Below are 19,236 nucleotides of genomic sequence, written 5' to 3'. Positions count from 1 at the left end.
ATTTCCTCCTCATGTGAGGAGGAGGAACCTCCTCAGCGCTCTCCTCCTCCTCATTCACCTCCTCACCATTCCTCCTCCTCGGAGTTACACTCCCTGTTATAAAAGAAGACTTGGTTGTTACTATTTTGGAAGAGTTGAAAAAATACATTTCAAAACTGAAGTTTGACAATGGGATTCCTCAGAACTCTTCAAAGTGTAATTTATTCTCTAGGAACAAGCAAATGGACATCCGAACAGACGTGCTCGTTGATAACAATCAAGTTCTAGCCAGGGTTCTAAGGGTCAGACATATCCCCTCTTGAGAATGAATTTTAAATTTACCGATTTTGAAACCCTGCCGAAAGTTAGGCAGTGAGATTAGCGTATAAATTTTTTTCTGAAGACTTTGAAGGATATTATATCTAACACGTGCCGTCATTTTAAAATCAACGAGTATGACCTTTACTGGTTATAACTATAGTACATACTATGCACGATGGATAGTTTTAATCTAATTTGGTAGTTTTTTTTTGTAAAAATGAGTTCAGAACATAGTTGCATACGTTTACACCCTTTCCAGCATATCTGCATGAATATTTTTATCAGATATTTCTATGCGTTTGCCATACATTTTGTACGAGGGCGAAAGACGTGGAAATAAAAAAAACTGTTGCATTAAGTTATACCAAAAAAACCTTTACAATTACCGTCAAATCAAATCTCAATTTATTTTGATAAGAGCATTCTGCAGAACGGTGCACTGCTGTAAGTTCTTAAAAATAAATTTAATTCATTACATTCTTTTATTAAACCAATCAGAATCTTAGAATATAGAAGTATAACAACGGAAATTAATGAAATTATTAATTAATTCATTAAAATGCGTATCTAGTCCGAATGTCCTCTAATTTTTTAGCCACCTCGTTTGGAGTTCGCCCTAGATCACTCGCGATATTCTTCTGCTTTGCTGTATCAAGAGATGTAAATTGTTCGCATAAATCACCGTCCATAATATTCTGTAAAATTATAAATTCAAGAATTATTTATAACTTAATTTTGTAATTTTAAAAGAATATTTAAAGGATTATTCCAATCTAAACAGTTCATGCGATAGTATAAATTGTCCATTTCTCAACTTGAGTGATTAATTCTTGGGTATTTAATCCTTTTTTCTAGTTAGTTGTAAATATAACCATTTCTTCAAAAAAAAATTGCACGTGAAACTCTCTGAAAAAATCGAGCATTTGAAATTTATCTATTATTTACCTTGACTGGGTAATAGTAGCTTCTGAAACTTAAGTGATCTCGCCCACAAAGAGGCGGATTTTCGTTTCGCATATGCATTTCCAAGTGTTGGAAAAAGTCATAGTCTTCGCGGCTTGTGAATGGTACTAAAGCACCGACAGATCCATTGATTGTTGCATATATAAGTGATTCAGAGCCACCGGGTATTAAGGTAGCTTTTTGCATTGACATAACAATTTCACCGATATGAATAGTTCCGATATTTTCAGCTTTTTGTGAAGCACCACTTAGCAATCCACGATCCCATAACGATTTTGTACCGGTTGGATCTTCATCTACATCATCGGTGACTGAATGAGGGAGGCGTAAAATTGAAACATTGCCAAACTTGTCGCCGGTTGCGATTGTATCGTAATCAAGCAATGTCATGGATGTGATCCACCGTGGATGGGTGTCATCGGCAAATATAATTATTTGGTTTTCAGCCCGTTTATATCGCACAAAATATGCAGATTCTTGAACATCGGCCACATAAATACGTTGTCCCATTGATTGTATGTTCACAATTTGATTTGGAATATGTTTATTTTCGCACTTGCGTAGAAGTTTCTTCTTGCCCAAATCATAAATACGCAAAATTTTTCCAATACCAGCTACAAGTCTGCCTTGGAATGAGCATAGTGCACCTGGTACTTCATCCATTTCCGTGCGATGAATGAATTCTAGATTTGAACAAGTTACATCAATGCGATAAATATCAATGCAGCCACCATTGCTAACTCGCGGATTTAATTGTAGTTCTTTCGAAATTCCAACCGCCAAGTAAGTTCTTCCGTCCATAGTTGAGTGAAACTTCACAGTACACATGGAGATAATTGCTTCGTTTTGCGTCAGTTTTACTTTATGTATAGTATGCCCATGGGCTGGTTCAATTATACGAATCACCGATGCCCACATACCAGCACCGGCCTTTGGTGACGAAAATATGTTTTCAGGCAATACCTCGTTAATAAAGGCTTCAGCCATTTCATTAGCCAATTCCTGTTCATCTTCTCCTGCCGCCTCTCGCATCTCGTCTGCCATTTGCATTTTTCTGACTGCTTTGGTGTCTTCTGTGTAAGCGTTATGATCGGTTTCAGCGATAATCAAGCGACATGTATCACTATGAATTGCAAAACGGCGAGGTGTATATTCCAGTGGGAAAGTGATTTGATTGAAAACAGCACCGAGCTTTTCCAAAGCCAAGATTCTCAAAGTGTTTGTTGATATTGCTACAATTCCTTCCGAACATTGTTCGCTGGAGAATCCAGAAGCAAATTCAAGTGATTCATATGATAAAGGTGTCAAATGGAATCGGTTTTGGAAATAATAACTCAACCAGGTGCGACTAGACATTGCCAAAACAGATTCGAAACCTTTTATTTTTATTCGAAATAATTTAACTGGCCGGGATCCCAAATAACGTGTTCTTGTGTCAGCTAAATCACCTGTTACAGGATCTAGTGATGTACGTAGTAGCACACCATTACTCAAACCTATATTCAAATGTAATGAACCACTTGACTGAGTGCTACCACTTTCAGTTTCAATGGAATCTGCGACACCCATTTCAACAATACACAAAGATTCCGGTGATGATGGTAAGGCTTGCATAGATCTGGGTGATAAGCATTCAGATGGATCGAGTGATATTATACGGACAGTATTGTCAGCCAATCCAACAGCCAAGAACCAGGAACGTTGTTCCCCTGGTGGCACTGTACCGAGAGCCATACACAAAACCTCTGATGGCATACGTTTCCTTTCAGTGTATTCATTCAATTGACCGGTCTGTTTGAAATAAAAATAGAAAAAACAAAAATGATAAACAATTGAGATTAATTGCTATCAATTGAATATATAAAATGAACAATTTCAATCATCTTTGAAAAACTCACAGGATCCATTTCGAAATAAACCAGCTCTCCTCCAGATAAAGCAATCACAACTTGGCGTTGATTAACGGCACATTTCGATATAGTTTTCTTGCCTGGTGCTTTCCATTCGTTGACACGCTTATCAGCCCTAATATGTCGAATACCTTCGGGATATACTTGTACGAGAGCATCTTCACCAAGCGATGAGCAGCACAATGTAGGTGTTGTACCCAAAAATCCACTATCAGTTACTTCCTCAACAGTGTCGCCAATACTAAGAACCAGGGTGGCATTTACGAACGACACAATAATGTATGCATCATATTCATCTAAACATAAATGAATAGTTTAAGAAATATACACAGTTATTTTACGTATCAACTTCGTCTTTTCGTTGTTGTTTCGATAAAAGTCAAAATGAATAATAATAAGTTAGATATAAATATCAAACGCAATTGGGAACGCATTGTCCCAATGTACGCAACGACATCGCAATCAGAGAGAGCATTCGTACCTTACAGCACACAAACTACCTCAAGATCAAAGAAAAGCTCATCGATAAGCAAAACAGAGTTCAAGTGCGACAAATGTGCAAGTTTGCAAACAAATTAACTGATCAATTCAAAAATTCCACCAGTCGCGCAAACTTCATCTCGTCCGTACGCAGTGGACAAAACCAAAAATTTAATATAGAGACAATTTGTTTTTTTACATCTCTACTGAATGTATAGGAATAGCGATATTTATCTGTAATTTTTACACAAACTTTGATATAATTAGCAACATTGACTGTTATATTAGACTGCATCCTTTCCGACAAAATTGATGAATTTTGGGGACAAATAGCCTATTCGTTGAGGAATCATTAGAAAAGAAAATTCCAATCCAAAAATATCAAAAACCAATGATTGGGACCTGGCGCATTATGTATATCGCCAAACAATCGATTTTAGTCATTTTTGATTGAATATACACTTTTTACTCGCTGTTATCACAATACCTTTTATTTAAGCCATTATATGTGTTGATATCATATCTCTATCCAAATTTACAGTACTTTCCATTAGTGATGGGCAATATTTACCCACCCGAATAAATACCGGGTATTTACCGGGTATTTATCGGGTATTTACCCGAAGAGCTGAATAAATACCCAAAAATGGGTATTTATGGGTATTTTTAAAATAGGTGATTTCTTTGAATTTATGTTGAATTCAAATCAGATTATTCAAGTTTTAGCTGTTTTTGCAATGTGTCCAAAACGCATAAATACGGCATCCCATAAGGCAGTGATCGCATAATTATCGCGCGATAATTTTCTGCTTGCGTTGCCGCAGAATACGATATTTCAATAGCCGTCGTCTTGCGACGCTCGCTTGCGTTCGCTTCGTTATATGTGTAAAGCAATACGAACGTGCGTCGTAAGACGACGGCTATTGAAATATCGTATTCTGCGGCAACGCAAGCAGAAAATTATCGCGCGATAATTATGCGAAAACTGCCTTATGCGATGCCGTATTTATGCGTTTTGGACACATTGTGTTTTTGTACGATAATGTAGCGTAATATGCAAGATGGTCTCAACTGCACCGAAAAATACCCGCATATTCACACATTTGGTTGTGTTGCTCATACACTGAATTTACTTTCCTCGAGCGAAAAATTTTTCAAAGTTAAAAAAGTCACGAATAGAATAAAAATGCCACGTCCTGTATAGTTTATTCAGCCAAAAGCAACGTGAAATGGAGACCCATGTGACTCTTAAACTACCATCTGAAACTCGATGGGTATACGAACTACAGGCTCTCGAATCGTTGATCGCAAAAAAAAGGAATTTTACGGTTAATGGTAGCTGATCCAGATATTTCAGCCGATTTTGATTAAATAAACGCGAACGATTAAGAACCATAATTGCCAGGCGATGTGAAAATATTCATATTGGACGATCAATTTTGGTTAAAATTTGAAGGACCTCACGAAATATTGAACACAATTGGAAACTAATGACGTAGTTATTCATAAATCACATAAACTATTGAGCAATATGTTCGCAACAGTGGATTCGTTGGCTAAATCTTCGAATGTTTTTAATGCTTGCAATAAAAAAAATGCTGACAAATCTGTTCAAGAGCGCAAATATAAAATAATAAAACCGATCATGATATTTGCAGCATTAGTTTTATTGTCTTATCAGCCAAAAAAGTAAAACTCGACGAAGAAGCGGTGATGACTCAATTGATAAATTATCGAGTAAAAGTAAAAATTTGGGGCACGGACTTCGTTTGGGTCTCTTGTGCAAATGCTAGTCCGTTGGTTTGGTGAAAATCATTTTTTGGACATACAGCTCTTGATAAAATAGCCGAAAAAATTCTCACGATTTCATTGACTTCTACACAAACAGAAAGTACATTTGGTTCATTCACAGTGTGAGTTTCAGACACAGAAGAGAAATCGTTTGACAACGGAAACATCGGGTATAATTAAGTACATCGCACACAACTATAAGTTGATGCAGGCTACAAGTAGAAAGCGAAAGAATGAAGAAGCAAGCACCCACACCAGTACCAGTTCAAAGCAAATGCGACATGATAAAAGTTCAGAAAAAAGTTTAGATGACAATTAAAATGAAATTTCCGTATCTTTCATTCATAATATTACTTTTTAACAGTTTTTTATTAAAATTTTGCTACTTTTTTAGCTATTTCGAAAATACCCATAAATACCCAACAAATTGGGTATTTACCCAAGAAATTTACCCAAATTTAAATCCTGGGTAAATTGCCCATCACTACTTTCCATACTAAATTTAGTGGAAAATACGAGAATTTGGCCACTTTTTGAGGCTTTGGTGGACTCAAAATGACTTGTATCAATTGGACCAGTACAGTTTCTCTCTTGAATCTTAGACAGGGATGTCAAGCGAAGAATTTAAGTGATATGCGGTCTAAATATGTTTATAAGTTTATTGGGAGTTCGCATTGAAATGTTATAACCGAAGAGAAAGTTCAAGGAAATTTCGAAAAAATTAAAGATCAAAAACCAAACTTGTGCAAATGCGATCAGCATGAAACTTTTAGAATCTTTTTTTTTCATCAAAAAATGAAATCTCAGGAAGTTTGAAGCTATTCGAAAGCGTTTTACGGGTACCTCCCATACAAAATGTTCAAAATTTTGCCTGAAATTACCCATTTTTCACTAAAAATGATCAAAAATCGATGTGAAAACGATTGAGAATTGTTCATTTGTATTATATTTGTTTAATTCTACAGCCACAAAGCAATTAATATGGCAAAAAATGTGATGACAGCGAGTAAAATTGTATATTCCATCAAAAATGACTAAAATCGATTGTTTGGCGATATACATAATGCGCCAGGTTCCAATCATAGGTTTTTGACATTTTCGGATTGAAATTTCCTTTTCTCATGATTCTTCAACGAATTGGCTATTTGTCCCCAAAATTAGTCAACTTTTGTCGGAAACGATGCAGTCTACTGTGATATAGCCATCCTTTGAATTGGTATTTAACTTTTGAACTATTACTATAATGGAAATTAGCTTTTGTGTCAATGTATTTGCGAAAATAAGTTGATTTTTTATGTCTTTGGCCTCAATTTAGTCAATTGCAAATTCATAACTATCAACAGGGACTTGTTAGTTTGGACGTAAATCTTTTCTTCAATGTATCACCTTTTGATAAACTGAATGATGACTTTTGCAATCATTAAGGCCGTCACTACAATGTTAACGCTTCGGCTGGCTTATTTTAGATAAAAACCTTACACCAAATGAGAATGACTACTTCAACAAAACTGAATGTTGAATACTATTATTTTACAAAATCATATATTCAGCGGGGCTAGTGGTGTTGTTAAATAAATAACATAAATAATCATGCTACAAATTGCATTTAAAAGGTAAATTACCATCAGTTCGTTTTTTCACGGTCCATACTGCATTTGGATTACCAGGGAGCTCAGACACAGCCATTTCAGATACCTCTAATCCGTGACGTAAAACTCGGAGTGAGGAACGCGGACCTCGCCCGCACAATAAATACAATTGAGGCGTATCTTCATTGGCTAGATCAGCGACTTGGCATCCTAAGATAGGGGCATAGGAATGTAGCTCATCGACCATTACTAGATTTTTCAAAAGTCTTGGTGCAAAGAAAAATGTGTCGCCTTCTTCTAAGGGCATCGCGGAACTGAATTCAGGCTCATCATCTTCATCGCCCAAATGTGCGATTTGGTACAAATAACTGCAAAGAAAATCAATGATAAATTTTAAAGCTGAACCAATAGTATTACTGTAGTAGCTTACTGATTTCCAAAATCACAGGCGACGAATAGAAATCCAGTTTTTAGAACACACATGGCTGTTGCTGGTGGGACTGTGTCAAAGTATTTGAGCTTGATTTCAGATACGACATCATCTTCTGTTTCTAAAGTAACTTTGAAAATGTCACCCTGTTCTGATTGGACAAGGAAAAAATACATCGATTTGGTGCGATGAGTAGCAGAACATATGAAAATCATGCCACGCTCAGGGTCATCTAAATCGTTCCGCCTTCGAGGAATCGGGCAACGTATATCATGTTGGTCGCCCAAGTTTTTGTAAGTTAAATAATTTTCAGAGCAAATCAAAACACCTGATGGCCCATCTTTACCACCGGGTACAGAAATAAGAAAGTTTGCATGCTCTTCTAATGGCTCTGAATACTTTCTAACCACGTGATTTGATGATAAATCTAGTTCATAAAATGTAAGGGTTTGTTGGGTTTGTTGAGCGGCTTCACCCGTTGGATCAGAATCTGATTTTTCGTAATCAATTTCCAGACATGCAAACATTGGATTTTCAAATCCAACATCAACACCAACCATATGATACGTTAATGTATTTGACTTATGTGCTTCCAGTGGTGATGAAATTGTCAAACGCGCCTCGGAGTCACGGTTCAAAATGTAAACAAGCTTCTGCTTTTCGACTGCTCCAATCATAACGGCACGACCCTTTGGATCAATAGCCAAATATTGACCTGGAACAATTCGGCGACATCCCGATTTTCCAAATGTTTCTTGATGCACCTTCTCTAATATATTTTTTGACGGTATGTATTCCAATATAACAATTCGTCCAGAATCCGAACCAACTACGGCAAAGTCTATATAAAGAAATTTTGAGTGCGCATTATTAATTGTTTTTACAATAATCAACAGCAATGTTGTGTTATTCACCTTTTGATCCACCAATCAAACGAAATGTCATTAAGGAACGTATTACACCGAACATTTCAACTGTCAGCAAGGTGTGAATTTTTCCTGTGTTCGGATCGGGCCGCAACAATTCGATACTTTTACCGCGTGATACCAAAATTTCCTGAGACTTTGTTCCAGAAAAGCTGCCATGAACCGCATGTGTTATCGCAGTTGAATGTTGTAACGTTAAATTGTACAAATACATTGTGGTGTTGTCAAAATTGATATATTCCTTTCACAGTTTTTTTAGGAATGCAAACATTCACTGTGCACAATTCAAAATATATTATTCGAGTGGTTTTTTTTATGTAGATATCCACAGAAATGTTGAAGAAAACAAATATCAAACAAATGAAATGTGGCGTTCTTTTTCACGAATGTTTGTGACAGAACTATATATATGCCGGGGAAGGTTTGCAATGAAGTTGGTTGCGATATGTGATGTATGTGTGTGCAAGTCTGGATACAAACATATGGTAATACTTTTGAATGCATATTCTCAAAATTTCAAGAGGCTTGCCATTCCTATTCTATAATAATTGTTGTTTCCTCAATGAAATTGTGCACAATATATATTGTATACTAGAGTGTTTTTCATATCTTTGAATAAAAAAATGGTAGTTTTCAATTTAAAGAGCATAAAATCCTGTTTCAAATTATAGCCTTAATGTGAAGCATCAATTGATATTGGCACGTCCCGAAGCAAAGAACACTTTGAAGCAAAAATTGTCTAATGTCTAAATATTGAATTAGTATTATTGATGTGAACCGAGCCTTATGACATTTGACGTTCATTCCATTGGTTTTCGAAATGTCATAATGTCATAATCGCCGGTTTGCTCATACCGAGAACACATTTGGCGATGTAAACACCAAGTCAACAAATCAATCGTACATTTCATTACAATAAAAACTACAGCAGTGTGAATTCCAATTCAATGTTTTAATTTTCCTACGGTTTCGCTTATAATTCATATTATTTTCGATACACGTGCGTTTTGTATCAATTTGATCCGGCACATTGTTGAATTCAAGTGACTTGAGTGTGCGTATACTTAATCATTTTAATGTCTTCTTATTGTGAAATTCATTTTTGTTTCATAGCACGTAATATAAGCCATTTATAACGTGAAATATATTTAAACGAGTCTAATAATTATTTAACGTTTAACATTTGAACAGTAATATTACATTTTATGGAAAAAATAATGAATTTCACAATAATTTTGCAGTACATAATTCTGTTACGTGACGTGGTAAAATTCATTTCAAGCGGTGATACCCAATATGAATTGGTTCCATTGTTCAGAGATGAAGGGAAACAGTTAATCGCTTCTCTAAATCACTGCCATTGTTATCAATCCGAAGATTTTTGTCACTTTTGTGTGTTGCATCAGGTGTATACCAAAAAAGGCGATAAATTCTCGTTCTGTTCTCGTTCGAACAGATTAAATTTAAGTTTCAATATTCTTCATTTTTAAACTAAATCGAATATGTGTGTGTTTTTTCAATAGGAAAATGGCGAATCGTTTCAAGGCATCCATTCCAGCGAAGGGAGAAACGAAGGACAAAGAAATTACGACGATCAAATGTGTGCTAAAGACAATCATTCGCCCACAATACCAGCAGGCATTGATGAGCAAAATAACAGATCTGAGTTTGCAAGCCACTTCCATTTGTGTTTTGGGCTCATTGCTGTTCTTGTTTGAGGTGCAAAAGGCGTTCGAATATAGGCGTCGAGAACAATAATTTCGCATTGTTTGGTGGAAGTGGAGAAGATAAGATCAAACTCTGCTTTGAACAAGTGCTATGGCACAACAATCAGCCACCAAAACCGAAGTCAAGGTATAAACCAAGCGGAACAAAGCCACGAGGACCACGAGCAGAGCTGCCACGTATCGATCCTGAATTCAAGGCAATTGTCGAAGGTCTTGACGACTATCATCGTATCGATTGGCCCAACAACAAAAATTTCGGCAATGGCCTCAAGCATTTGACCAATCAGTACACAGATAACGTCGTCACCAATCTTGAAACGCATGCTAACAAACACATCACCCAGTACTTGAAACTGAAGGTTTTCCAATGGAACTCAGACGTAGGAGATGATGCAGAGAAATTTTTGCCAAGTGACATCGCAAGTGTTGTGAATCTGATCATCAAACAAAAAGACATCAAAGTGCCAATTCGCGATCCAAACAAACTCGAACGGTGTAGCGTGTTGTATGACATGGTGAACGACCTGAATGTGTTCCCAGAAATCGATCTGCATGACCTTACAACTGACCCAAAACATTGGTTTAAGGCCATGCCAATGTACCTATCTATGCAGCGCGAGATAGAAGAGTACAATTCGGAGTGGCCACATCAGCGCCGACCCAAACGCAAGAAAAGAAAGCGAAAAAAGACAAAAGGAAAATGGAAACGCAAGCGCAACCAAATGCTCGACAACCCAGATTTTCGGCCATTGATTCGAAATTTAGTAGTGGTGCCGATGTGTGATTTCCGGCGTACGCAATTCAGAATCGATTGTACATCCATGCGACAGGTGTTGTCTTCGCAAAAATTGTTGCCGAAAGTGGAAATTGAGAATAAAAAAGGAACAACAAGCACAACAATTATTCCAGAAAAGGATTTCAACCGGGACAGAGATTATTGGTGGAATCAGTATTTTTACATGCGAAAAATTCGACGATTCGTACGTGGCAAAAAGCAGTTTGACTTTTCCATAAACACCGATGGAATCTCTGTGTCTCTCCAGTACTCGGCCAAAAAGAAGACAGACAACAAAGAAACCGACCAAAAATCTCGCATCATTCGGAAGATTGAGGATGGCACAACCAAAAATTTTTCGGGCGTTGATACAGGCGTGCGAAGTTGGAATACCACAACAACACACGACATTGAAACTGGCAAAGAAGTAAGTTTTGTATACATTTGAATAAGTTGTGTGTATTTTAATAGAAAATGCTTAAGTGCCAAAACTCAATAACTATACCTTTTTTTTCTATTTATTTTTTCAGACCAACTTTGTAATGTCGAGCAAGCAATTCCACTGGCAAACAGGTCAAAAGGTGCGAAATGCCAAAGCAAAGCGATGGACCAAAAATTTCGTCGAAATGGAGCGCGCAGACAGAGAAAACCGTGAGCTGTATCCAGTGATGCCGTCGCCAAAAGGGTCAATGTGGCTGAACTACATCAAACACCGAGTCAAGATGATGAAGCATGGAATCTGCGCTTACTCAACTGCCAAGTACACTCGACTCGCCTTGGACAAACACATCAAGAGCAGTAGTGTTGTCGACGAATGGGTGAATAAGGTGACCGATAAGAAACCGACTCTGTTCTTTTTTGGTGCTGATGGCGAAATACCACCTGATAGCCCAATAAGTATCAAGAAGCACGTGCGGTGCCCAGGGGTGCGTAAGACTTTGAGGTCAATAAAGAAGCGCCGAGATTGTTTCATACAATTGGTGGACGAATGGGGAACATCTCAAACCGACGCAAGATGTATGAATCGATTCCAAAACCAGAACAAAGCGGCCAGATTCAAGAAATGCCGATGCGTACCCGACGCCAGAACATTGCTGCCAACGAAAATTGTGTCAAAGTTGGGCAAAACGGATCTATCGATCTACCGACAGTTACAACGCGCCATGAACGAAGAAGCATCGGAAGAAGACGAGTGTTTATTCCCAAAAGTAAAATGTTACTACAAAAACTGGCGATTAAACCTCGAATGCTCTGTGATTTGGCATCGTGACGTCGTGGCTGCTAAGAACATTCTACTGAAAGGTAATACTAATTGACGCACAATTTCGATTGAATGATTTTTCAAGAAGGTTCATTTGTTTAATCGTTCAGGACTATGGACATTACTGGGACTTCCGATACCAGAGGCGATCAATAGGTATTGGTGCGAAGCTGTTGAAGCAGCCGCTGTTGTTGCCGCTGCTGCTGCCGCTAGAGCAACCGCTGAAGCAGCCGCTGCTGCTGTCGCCATCGTGGATAATGATGTAGAAATGTTCGAGTACGACCAGCAGCCAGCTGATCATGCTGTCTAATCAGCACATTGCAAACAAAAAAAAACAAATGTAACATTAGTTATTAAAGGCTATCCCGATCATGTGGGATAGTTGCGTTGAAGCAAGTTGACTCCCCATCTGGTTGATGTTAACTGCGCAGGAGTACTTTAGTGGGTGTTTTTAGGTAAGCATTATTCGATTTTGCAAAGAGTTTTTTGCTTCGGGACGTGCCAATATCAATCAATTCTTTACATTAATGCCATAATTTGAAACAGAATTTTATGCTCTTTAAATTGAAAACTACCATTTTTCTCTTTTTAATTTCAGGAAAACACCCTATTGTATACTCTGAAATTAAAGTTTACATATAATGAAATGAAAAATGTCTGCTTGAAATAATTTTATTTTTTAATCTAGTGAAAACAAAAAAATTTCTTGTCTTTTGTGCTATAATTTTACATCAAGCTGTTGCTGAAAACAAAGATTTGACAGAATAAAATATTTGAACTTCAAATTAGACAACTTTTGACACTTTTAAACAATGCATTTGATTGTTTTTTAATTTATTGATATTCTAACGCATTTCCTGGGTCCCCAAATCATGGAGAATTCAGCATTTTGAACTTTTTTTTTTCGTTATAGATGGCCCATAGAAATCAACCAAGAACCAGTACTTCCAGCTCTGGAAAAAGTTGATGCACAAATTTCACTACGTTTTAATAATACGAATAATTCAGCCAGTTTTTTGGGCGGTGTTAACCTTCAAACCGTGAAATGTATTTCTAACGTTGTTCGTGAAACCGGTGCCTGGGTGCCCATTATGCATTTTGAATGAAAATGTCAAAATTTCTTAAATTTTTATTTTTAAATGTAAATATTTCAGTATTTATTGATCGGAAAGTATGAAAATTACTTTGAAATGTGATAATAGTCATAAAAAATCGAAATATGAAAGACAACAGCAAGTTTTTTGGAATTTTTTTCAATAAAGTGGAGATTGTAATGTTGATCTCTTCACAAAAATGAAGGTAAAAACATATACATACAAATTCCACTATGGTCGATTTTGACGTCAAAAATGTAGATTTTGAACGGCAGGTTGGATCAAAAAGTTATGTATATCACTAGAAAGGTCTTGAAAAGTAGATGTCATTTTTGGTATAAAACTTCAAAATAGACCGGTATTTGGCCAATATTTGGCCGTTGGATTTTTTTATGGCCAAAATTGATAAAATGGCCATATTTTAATAAAATGATGATCGATTTTGATGTTTTATAACTTAAATTACATGTACTTTCCAAGATCTTTCCAATGATGTTTTCATAGTTTCACATTAATTTTTATACGCAATTTGTCGAAAAATGTATATGGCATAGAGGCACCGATTTCACGTATAGCGCATCACAAATGTTCATGCACATATGTGAACGTACATATATGAGTATGTTAGCCCAATTTATGTAGCCAAATGCTCAAAGAAACGAACCATAGTTATTTTATGCATTTATGATAGAAAATAACGAAGATATAAGCGTTAAAAGTTGGTCTTGGGCATACAGTGCCCAAATCACGGTGTTTGAAGGTTAATAGATTCATATACAATTTATAATAATAGGTAGACCACACTTGTCATAACATTGGATTCCACGTTTTTATATTGCAAATGCGTTAAAATACCGCAATGCATACTCGACAGCAGCTGATATCAGCAACAGACGTCAGTTAGTCCTGCTGACATCAGCTCATAACACGCTCTGGTTTTGTCATATTTTGTCAATATATAGGTCCTTCTTGGATCACAACGGACCCACTTGCCCGGTTGAGAGTTAAAACAATAATTTTCATTGCACTCACTGCTGTTCAAAATCATTGAGAATTTTTTCTTAACAATAGAAAATGACGCATCTCAAGAGGTTGTGTGAGAACATCGAACGTCAATTGTATGCTGCTGTTATCTGCTGAAAAATCTTTAAAAGCAAATTACCTCTTCAAGAATTTTTCCACAATTTCAATTTCATTCAAGCAGTAAAACGGAACGGATTGAAATGTATTTTATCGGTGTGATTTCGTTCGCTGAATAGCGCTTTCAATTGACACTTCTCCAACATTGATTTGTTCGCGAGATCTTTTCGAACGATTTCATATAAAGCGAAAAGAAGCCGATTAAAGAATGTGTGGCTCTCGTCAGTGGTGAAAAAGTTGTTTGAATCATTGAAAATGGCTTCCGTTCTCAATATGTGGATGAGACCATCGATGGCAGCAAGACCGAAAACAACTTAAATGACAACTGTAGCGACGCGAGAGTCCTCAATTTCAATAGGCAAATCAATGTAATTTCGGAATTTTTTTTCCGAACTAAACAGCGCGACAATTTGAATTTTCTTGATGCTGCCAACACTACGTCCGTCGAACACTTTCGAACGCTTGTTCGTTCGTTCGACATGGTTTTACAAAAAGGTTTTGTTCGTTCGTTCGTTCGTTCGACAATTTGAAAAAAATATTTTTTGTTCGTTCGTTCGTTCGACAATTTGAAAAAATATTTTTTTGTTCGTTCGTTCGTTTGACATTCATTGTGTTCGATGTTCGGTTCGAACACAATTTTTTTACATTAGAAAATTCGATGTATTGATCAAATTTATAATGTAATCGTTACATCTCATGCTTTTATTAGCTTTTATTATTATTTTTCATAGTAATACCAAGTTTATTCGGGAGATTTCGAAATAAAAAAAAGCACCTAGACTGCTCCAAAAAAAAGTTGGTCGAAAAAAAAGTGCCGTCCAGTTTCGAAAAATATACCTAAAAAAAATAGGTTTGTTCCAAAAAAACCATATGGATACCATATAAAAACCCATGGCAAGCCCCATATCAAATTTTTCATGACAGCGATTTCGGAAGCCATTTTAGATCGCAACATTTCGACCGATTCCATTATTCTAACCAAACTTTGGCAAAAATCAATGATGGGGTTTTGTTTGGCTCGTCAATATCTATAATTTTTACCAAGACATCAGCCCTTGAAAAGGCATTCTGGGCCAGTTACAGTGTAAAATGACCAAAATAATGACAATTTTTCGGCATTTTTCGCTCTATTGGCCACCCAGGTGGTGGACTTTTGTTCAGTTTTGGACTTGTGTCGTATAGTCAAAACCTGTATAAAAATTTTGGTACTTGTCAGATTGCGATTTGGATGTAATTTGGCGACAATTGATTCACACATATAAGACAAATTTCAGGCCAAAATGAGCAAATCACAAACATGAGCTTCGGTTTGACAGGTAAAGGCAAATGATTTCTACCTTTTCTGCCTTTGAACATCTAGTATGGTCCTTTACGAACATTTCGGGTACTTACATGACCAAATCGAGTGATGTTTCCACATATTTCTGGCCTCATATTCGATTTCAACTCCCAAAAAATCGACTTTTGACCAAAAAATCCTTAAGTGTAAGCTTTTTAGGAATGGTGTCTTGGTGCAATGTTATTTTTTCTCGAAAATATGGGGAGTCTACTCAGACAATAACTCTCAAAATTGACTTTTTAAGGTACCTCCCCAACTAAATATATGTTTTTCATGGATTTTACTATGAAAATATCAATTTTTGTTCGGAAGGTACCCCAAAAATCATTCATAAGAGATTCTGTGTGAGTAGATTCCCAATATTTCTCGAAAAAAATAACTTTGTACTAAGAAACTCATCCAAAAAGTGTATTTTTGGGGTACCTTCCGAAACTGAACTAAAGTCCACCACCCTGGCCAGTAGAGCGAAAAATGCCGAAAAATTGTCATTATTTTGGTCATTTTACACTGTAACTGGCCCAGAATGCCTTTTCAAGGGCTGATGTCTTGGTAAAAATTATAGATATTGACGAGCCAAACAAAACCCCATCATCACTTTTTGCCGAAATTTGGTTAGAATAATGGAATCGGTCGAAATGTTGCGATCTAAAATGGCTTCCGAAATCGCTGTCATGAAAAATTTGATATGGGGCTTGCCATGGGTTTTTATATGGTATCCATATGGTTTTTTTGGACCAAACCTTTTTTTTTTATGTATATTTTTCGAAACTGGACGGCACTTTTTTTTTCGAACCAACTTTTTTTTGGAGCAGTCTACTACCACCCTATGGGTGAGACATGCACAAGCAACCGTTAGATATTCCACGCTAGCATCACTTTTGATGGCATTCAAGCAGATCCAACCTGTGCTTCTCTCCCATAAGAACCAATGTATTTGACGTGACAGTGAATAGCGGTAGCGCCTTAATAGGATCTGCGGCAACTTAAGGAACTATCAATACTTCTTGTTGTTGCGAAATTCATGACAACAACAACAAGTATTGATAGTTCTTAAAAATTCCGCAAATTGCGAATAGGCGCCACCGCTATCTTGCGCCGGTCAAAAGCACAGTTTGAGCAGATCCATGCAAATTGCACAAGTCGTTGTAGACCCAACACACGAAATATCTGCTCCGTAAAAAATCGATTGATGTTGAAGTTCGGTTACACACTCCAGCAACATAGAAACGGACAACATTATTTGTTTCAGCTCATTGGTGGGGTAAGTGACTTTTCTCCTCTGTTTTTGTCCGTCCGTCCGTTTGTCCGAATCAAATAGACATTTAGCAAACGGACAAACAGACGGACGGACGAAACCCAATCATAAACGGACAAAACCCAATCATAAACGGACAAGTCACTCGGACAAACGGACATATTAAATACAACCAGATTGAACAAATGTCATGAGTCTGAATGAAATTTCATCGAAAATCGATTCCTCGTTTCGTTTTAGTTCGGTTTCATTGTGGAATGAAAATGTATGGAAAATCTAGATGGCGCCATCAGTAGCGAATCTGATGCTCTGGTTGTATTTGTTTTTTAATTTTCTCTCTAGCCATCATAACCAATGCCTGCTAACAATTGACTGTTACCTGTCAAACGTTCGCAGCGCCGCAGGTGTCGTTTTTGTAATGTAAAATACATTCAAAAAAATTCAATAGAAAAAAATCATAACGAAAATTTTTCATTCCCTTTTGTGTGGATCTTCTTCGAATACAGGAAAATACTTGAACATAGCAGCGCCACTATAATCGCAAAACTAGCTATGTTGGATGCAGACAAATTGTTGTCGTATTTCCATACGATTGACAGAATGCTGATACCCATTGATCATAACTTCCAAATGCCTTGGCCAGGTGGTGTAAGTCTATGGTCTTTCGGGACTAATGGCTTTTGGTTCAAATCGTGGAAAAATGGATTTTTCGAAATTCGAACACATTTTTGAAGAATATTTTCTGTTTTTTTTATAAATATGTATATCACAATGGAACTTCGAAGTTAACCCCCTAATGCATACAACCGCCTCTAGACAGGCAACATTTGAACGCCTGTAGAGCCGATCACATTGCTTCAAAAGGGATTTTTATTCGTCAATGTTTTCTCTTTATTTTTGTCTTTGGTAATATTTGTCTATGTAGTGTGATTGTAAAGTTACTATAAAGAAAAATGTGTGCAAAAACAAAAATTTGACAAAATAAATTATTCGAACTTCAAATTAGACACATTTTTGACACACAGTCAAAAATAAATGTCCAGATTTAGGCGGAATTTCGACTGGTAGAGGCGCCCAGTCCTATATTTCGCCTAGCAAACAGAGTTTCAGACAAAATACCGACTAGATTATAAGCGGAATTTCGCCTGTAGCTCAAGGTACTAGCAGAAATATCGGCTGAATGAGTCTTTAGCTGAAAACACGCCCAGATGTAGACTTTTATTTTTTGCTGTGCACTTTTAAACAATGGATTTGATTGTTCTCTGATTAGACTGGTTTTTTTTACAATTTTTTTCAAAATTTTTGCGGGCAAATATGTTATTCGTTGCAAAATTACCAAAAAAGAAAATCCAGTTTCAGCTATTTTTGACATTTCACTCCGAAATTGTCCAAAAATTTGACTTAGTTTTGCTTTGTGATGAAAAGTTACAAGAAATAAAGTACAAACGAACCTAAAACACAATTGTTTTTGATTACAATTTTGAACATTTTTATCGAAAACTATGTATTTTCTGAATGGCTTGAAACTTTCTGGAATTCAATTTTTTGCTGAAAAAATAAGATCCTGAAAGTTTCATGCTGATCGCATTTGCAGTACTTTTCAGTTTCTACATTGAATCTTATAGAGGGAGTTCATACAAAGAATTTAAGTGCTATGCGGTCTAAATATGTTCATTGGTTTTGTGGAAATTTGCATTGAAATGTTATAATCGAAGTGTACACTGAGAAAAACTTTTTTGAAAAGATTACAGATGGCGTTTGTAAATGGTTAGTTTCCAAACTTCATTTTCACCAAAAATGAACCGCCAGAAAGTTTGAAGTCAATCGGAATCGATTTACGGGAACCTCCCATTATAGATTCTGATACCAAAAATTTCAGGTAAGTCTAACTAAAAATTCCATTGGAGGTCAAAAAATCAATTCTATCTAGTGTAAAATCATTCTTCAAAATTCAATGATTTCATTTCATTTATTAACACCGATAAAAAACTGGCCGAATATTTGGTTTTGCAGGAAAATGACTCCAAGAGTCATGAAAAACCTGATCTTTTGATTTTTATACAATTAAGGGTATAACAGGAAATAGTTTGATTATACATAGCTATTGGTTCTCGACTAGGCGAAAGAATAACCTAATTAATGACTACGCGAATGACCAAACATGAAATGTCTAATGAACGCCGATTGTCAACGATTCAAGAAAATCTAACAACACGTTTGAGAAATGATATACTAACTGGGGCGTTAAACAAATTA

The 19,236-nt window shown here is 36.4% G+C and overlaps 2 protein-coding genes and 1 long non-coding RNA gene across 5 annotated transcripts; 2 read left to right on the top strand and 1 right to left on the bottom strand.

The window, feature by feature from the left end:
• Positions 1-682: 682 nt before the first annotated feature.
• LOC129571446 (splicing factor 3B subunit 3) lies at positions 683-9,137 on the bottom strand. Its single transcript, XM_055451242.1, has 6 exons — positions 8,378-9,137; positions 7,464-8,304; positions 7,067-7,401; positions 3,162-3,469; positions 1,246-3,054; positions 683-995 (listed from the first exon to the last, which is right to left on the bottom strand). The coding sequence occupies exons 1-6, from the start codon at positions 8,601-8,603 to the stop codon at positions 855-857; spliced, it is 3,660 nt and encodes a 1,219-aa protein (XP_055307217.1). The 5' UTR covers positions 8,604-9,137; the 3' UTR covers positions 683-854.
• A 108-nt stretch (positions 9,138-9,245) lies between these two features.
• On the top strand, positions 9,246-12,969 carry LOC129571447 (uncharacterized). Of its 3 annotated transcripts, XR_008688279.1 has the most exons (5): positions 9,246-9,443; positions 9,913-11,318; positions 11,422-12,193; positions 12,263-12,607; positions 12,751-12,969. XR_008688279.1 is itself a non-coding variant. In XM_055451243.1 (4 exons), exons 2-4 carry the CDS (start codon positions 10,629-10,631, stop codon positions 12,460-12,462), a joined length of 1,440 nt encoding a protein of 479 aa, XP_055307218.1. In that variant the 5' UTR covers positions 9,256-9,443; positions 9,913-10,628; the 3' UTR covers positions 12,463-12,739. The 3 variants fall into 3 exon arrangements, 2 of the variants coding, with proteins under 2 accessions (XP_055307218.1, XP_055307219.1); XM_055451243.1 differs by lacking the exon at positions 12,751-12,969 and having other exon boundaries at positions 9,256-9,443; positions 9,913-11,096; positions 12,263-12,739; XM_055451244.1 differs by having other exon boundaries at positions 9,281-9,443; positions 12,263-12,969.
• A 3,881-nt stretch (positions 12,970-16,850) lies between these two features.
• On the top strand, positions 16,851-17,987 carry LOC129571445 (uncharacterized). Its single transcript, XR_008688278.1, has 2 exons — positions 16,851-16,986; positions 17,221-17,987. It is a non-coding gene; the product is annotated as an uncharacterized LOC129571445 (long non-coding RNA).
• The last annotated feature ends 1,249 nt before the right edge of the window (positions 17,988-19,236 follow it).

The sequence above is a fragment of the Sitodiplosis mosellana genome, unplaced genomic scaffold (genome assembly GCF_009176505.1).
Source record: "Sitodiplosis mosellana isolate CC-2019 unplaced genomic scaffold, AAFC_SMos_1.0 Smas_scaffold_2495, whole genome shotgun sequence".
Classification (NCBI taxonomy): Eukaryota; Metazoa; Arthropoda; class Insecta; order Diptera; family Cecidomyiidae; genus Sitodiplosis; species Sitodiplosis mosellana.
This window is presented reverse-complemented; position numbering and strand designations above follow the sequence as displayed.

Coding starts and splice junctions, on each gene's coding strand:
- LOC129571447 (XM_055451244.1), top strand. CDS start 10,629: ATGGTGAACGACCTGAATGTGTTCCCAGAAATCGATCTGCATGACCTT. Junction 11,319..11,421: donor ACATTGAAACTGGCAAAGAA/GTAAGTTTTGTA, acceptor TTATTTTTTCAG/ACCAACTTTGTAATGTCGAG. Junction 12,194..12,262: donor TAAGAACATTCTACTGAAAG/GTAATACTAATT, acceptor TTAATCGTTCAG/GACTATGGACATTACTGGGA.
- LOC129571446 (XM_055451242.1), bottom strand. CDS start 8,603: ATGTATTTGTACAATTTAACGTTACAACATTCAACTGCGATAACACAT. Junction 3,055..3,161: donor TTTATTTCGAAATGGATCCT/GTGAGTTTTTCA, acceptor TATTTCAAACAG/ACCGGTCAATTGAATGAATA. Junction 996..1,245: donor GCTACTATTACCCAGTCAAG/GTAAATAATAGA, acceptor ATAATTTTACAG/AATATTATGGACGGTGATTT.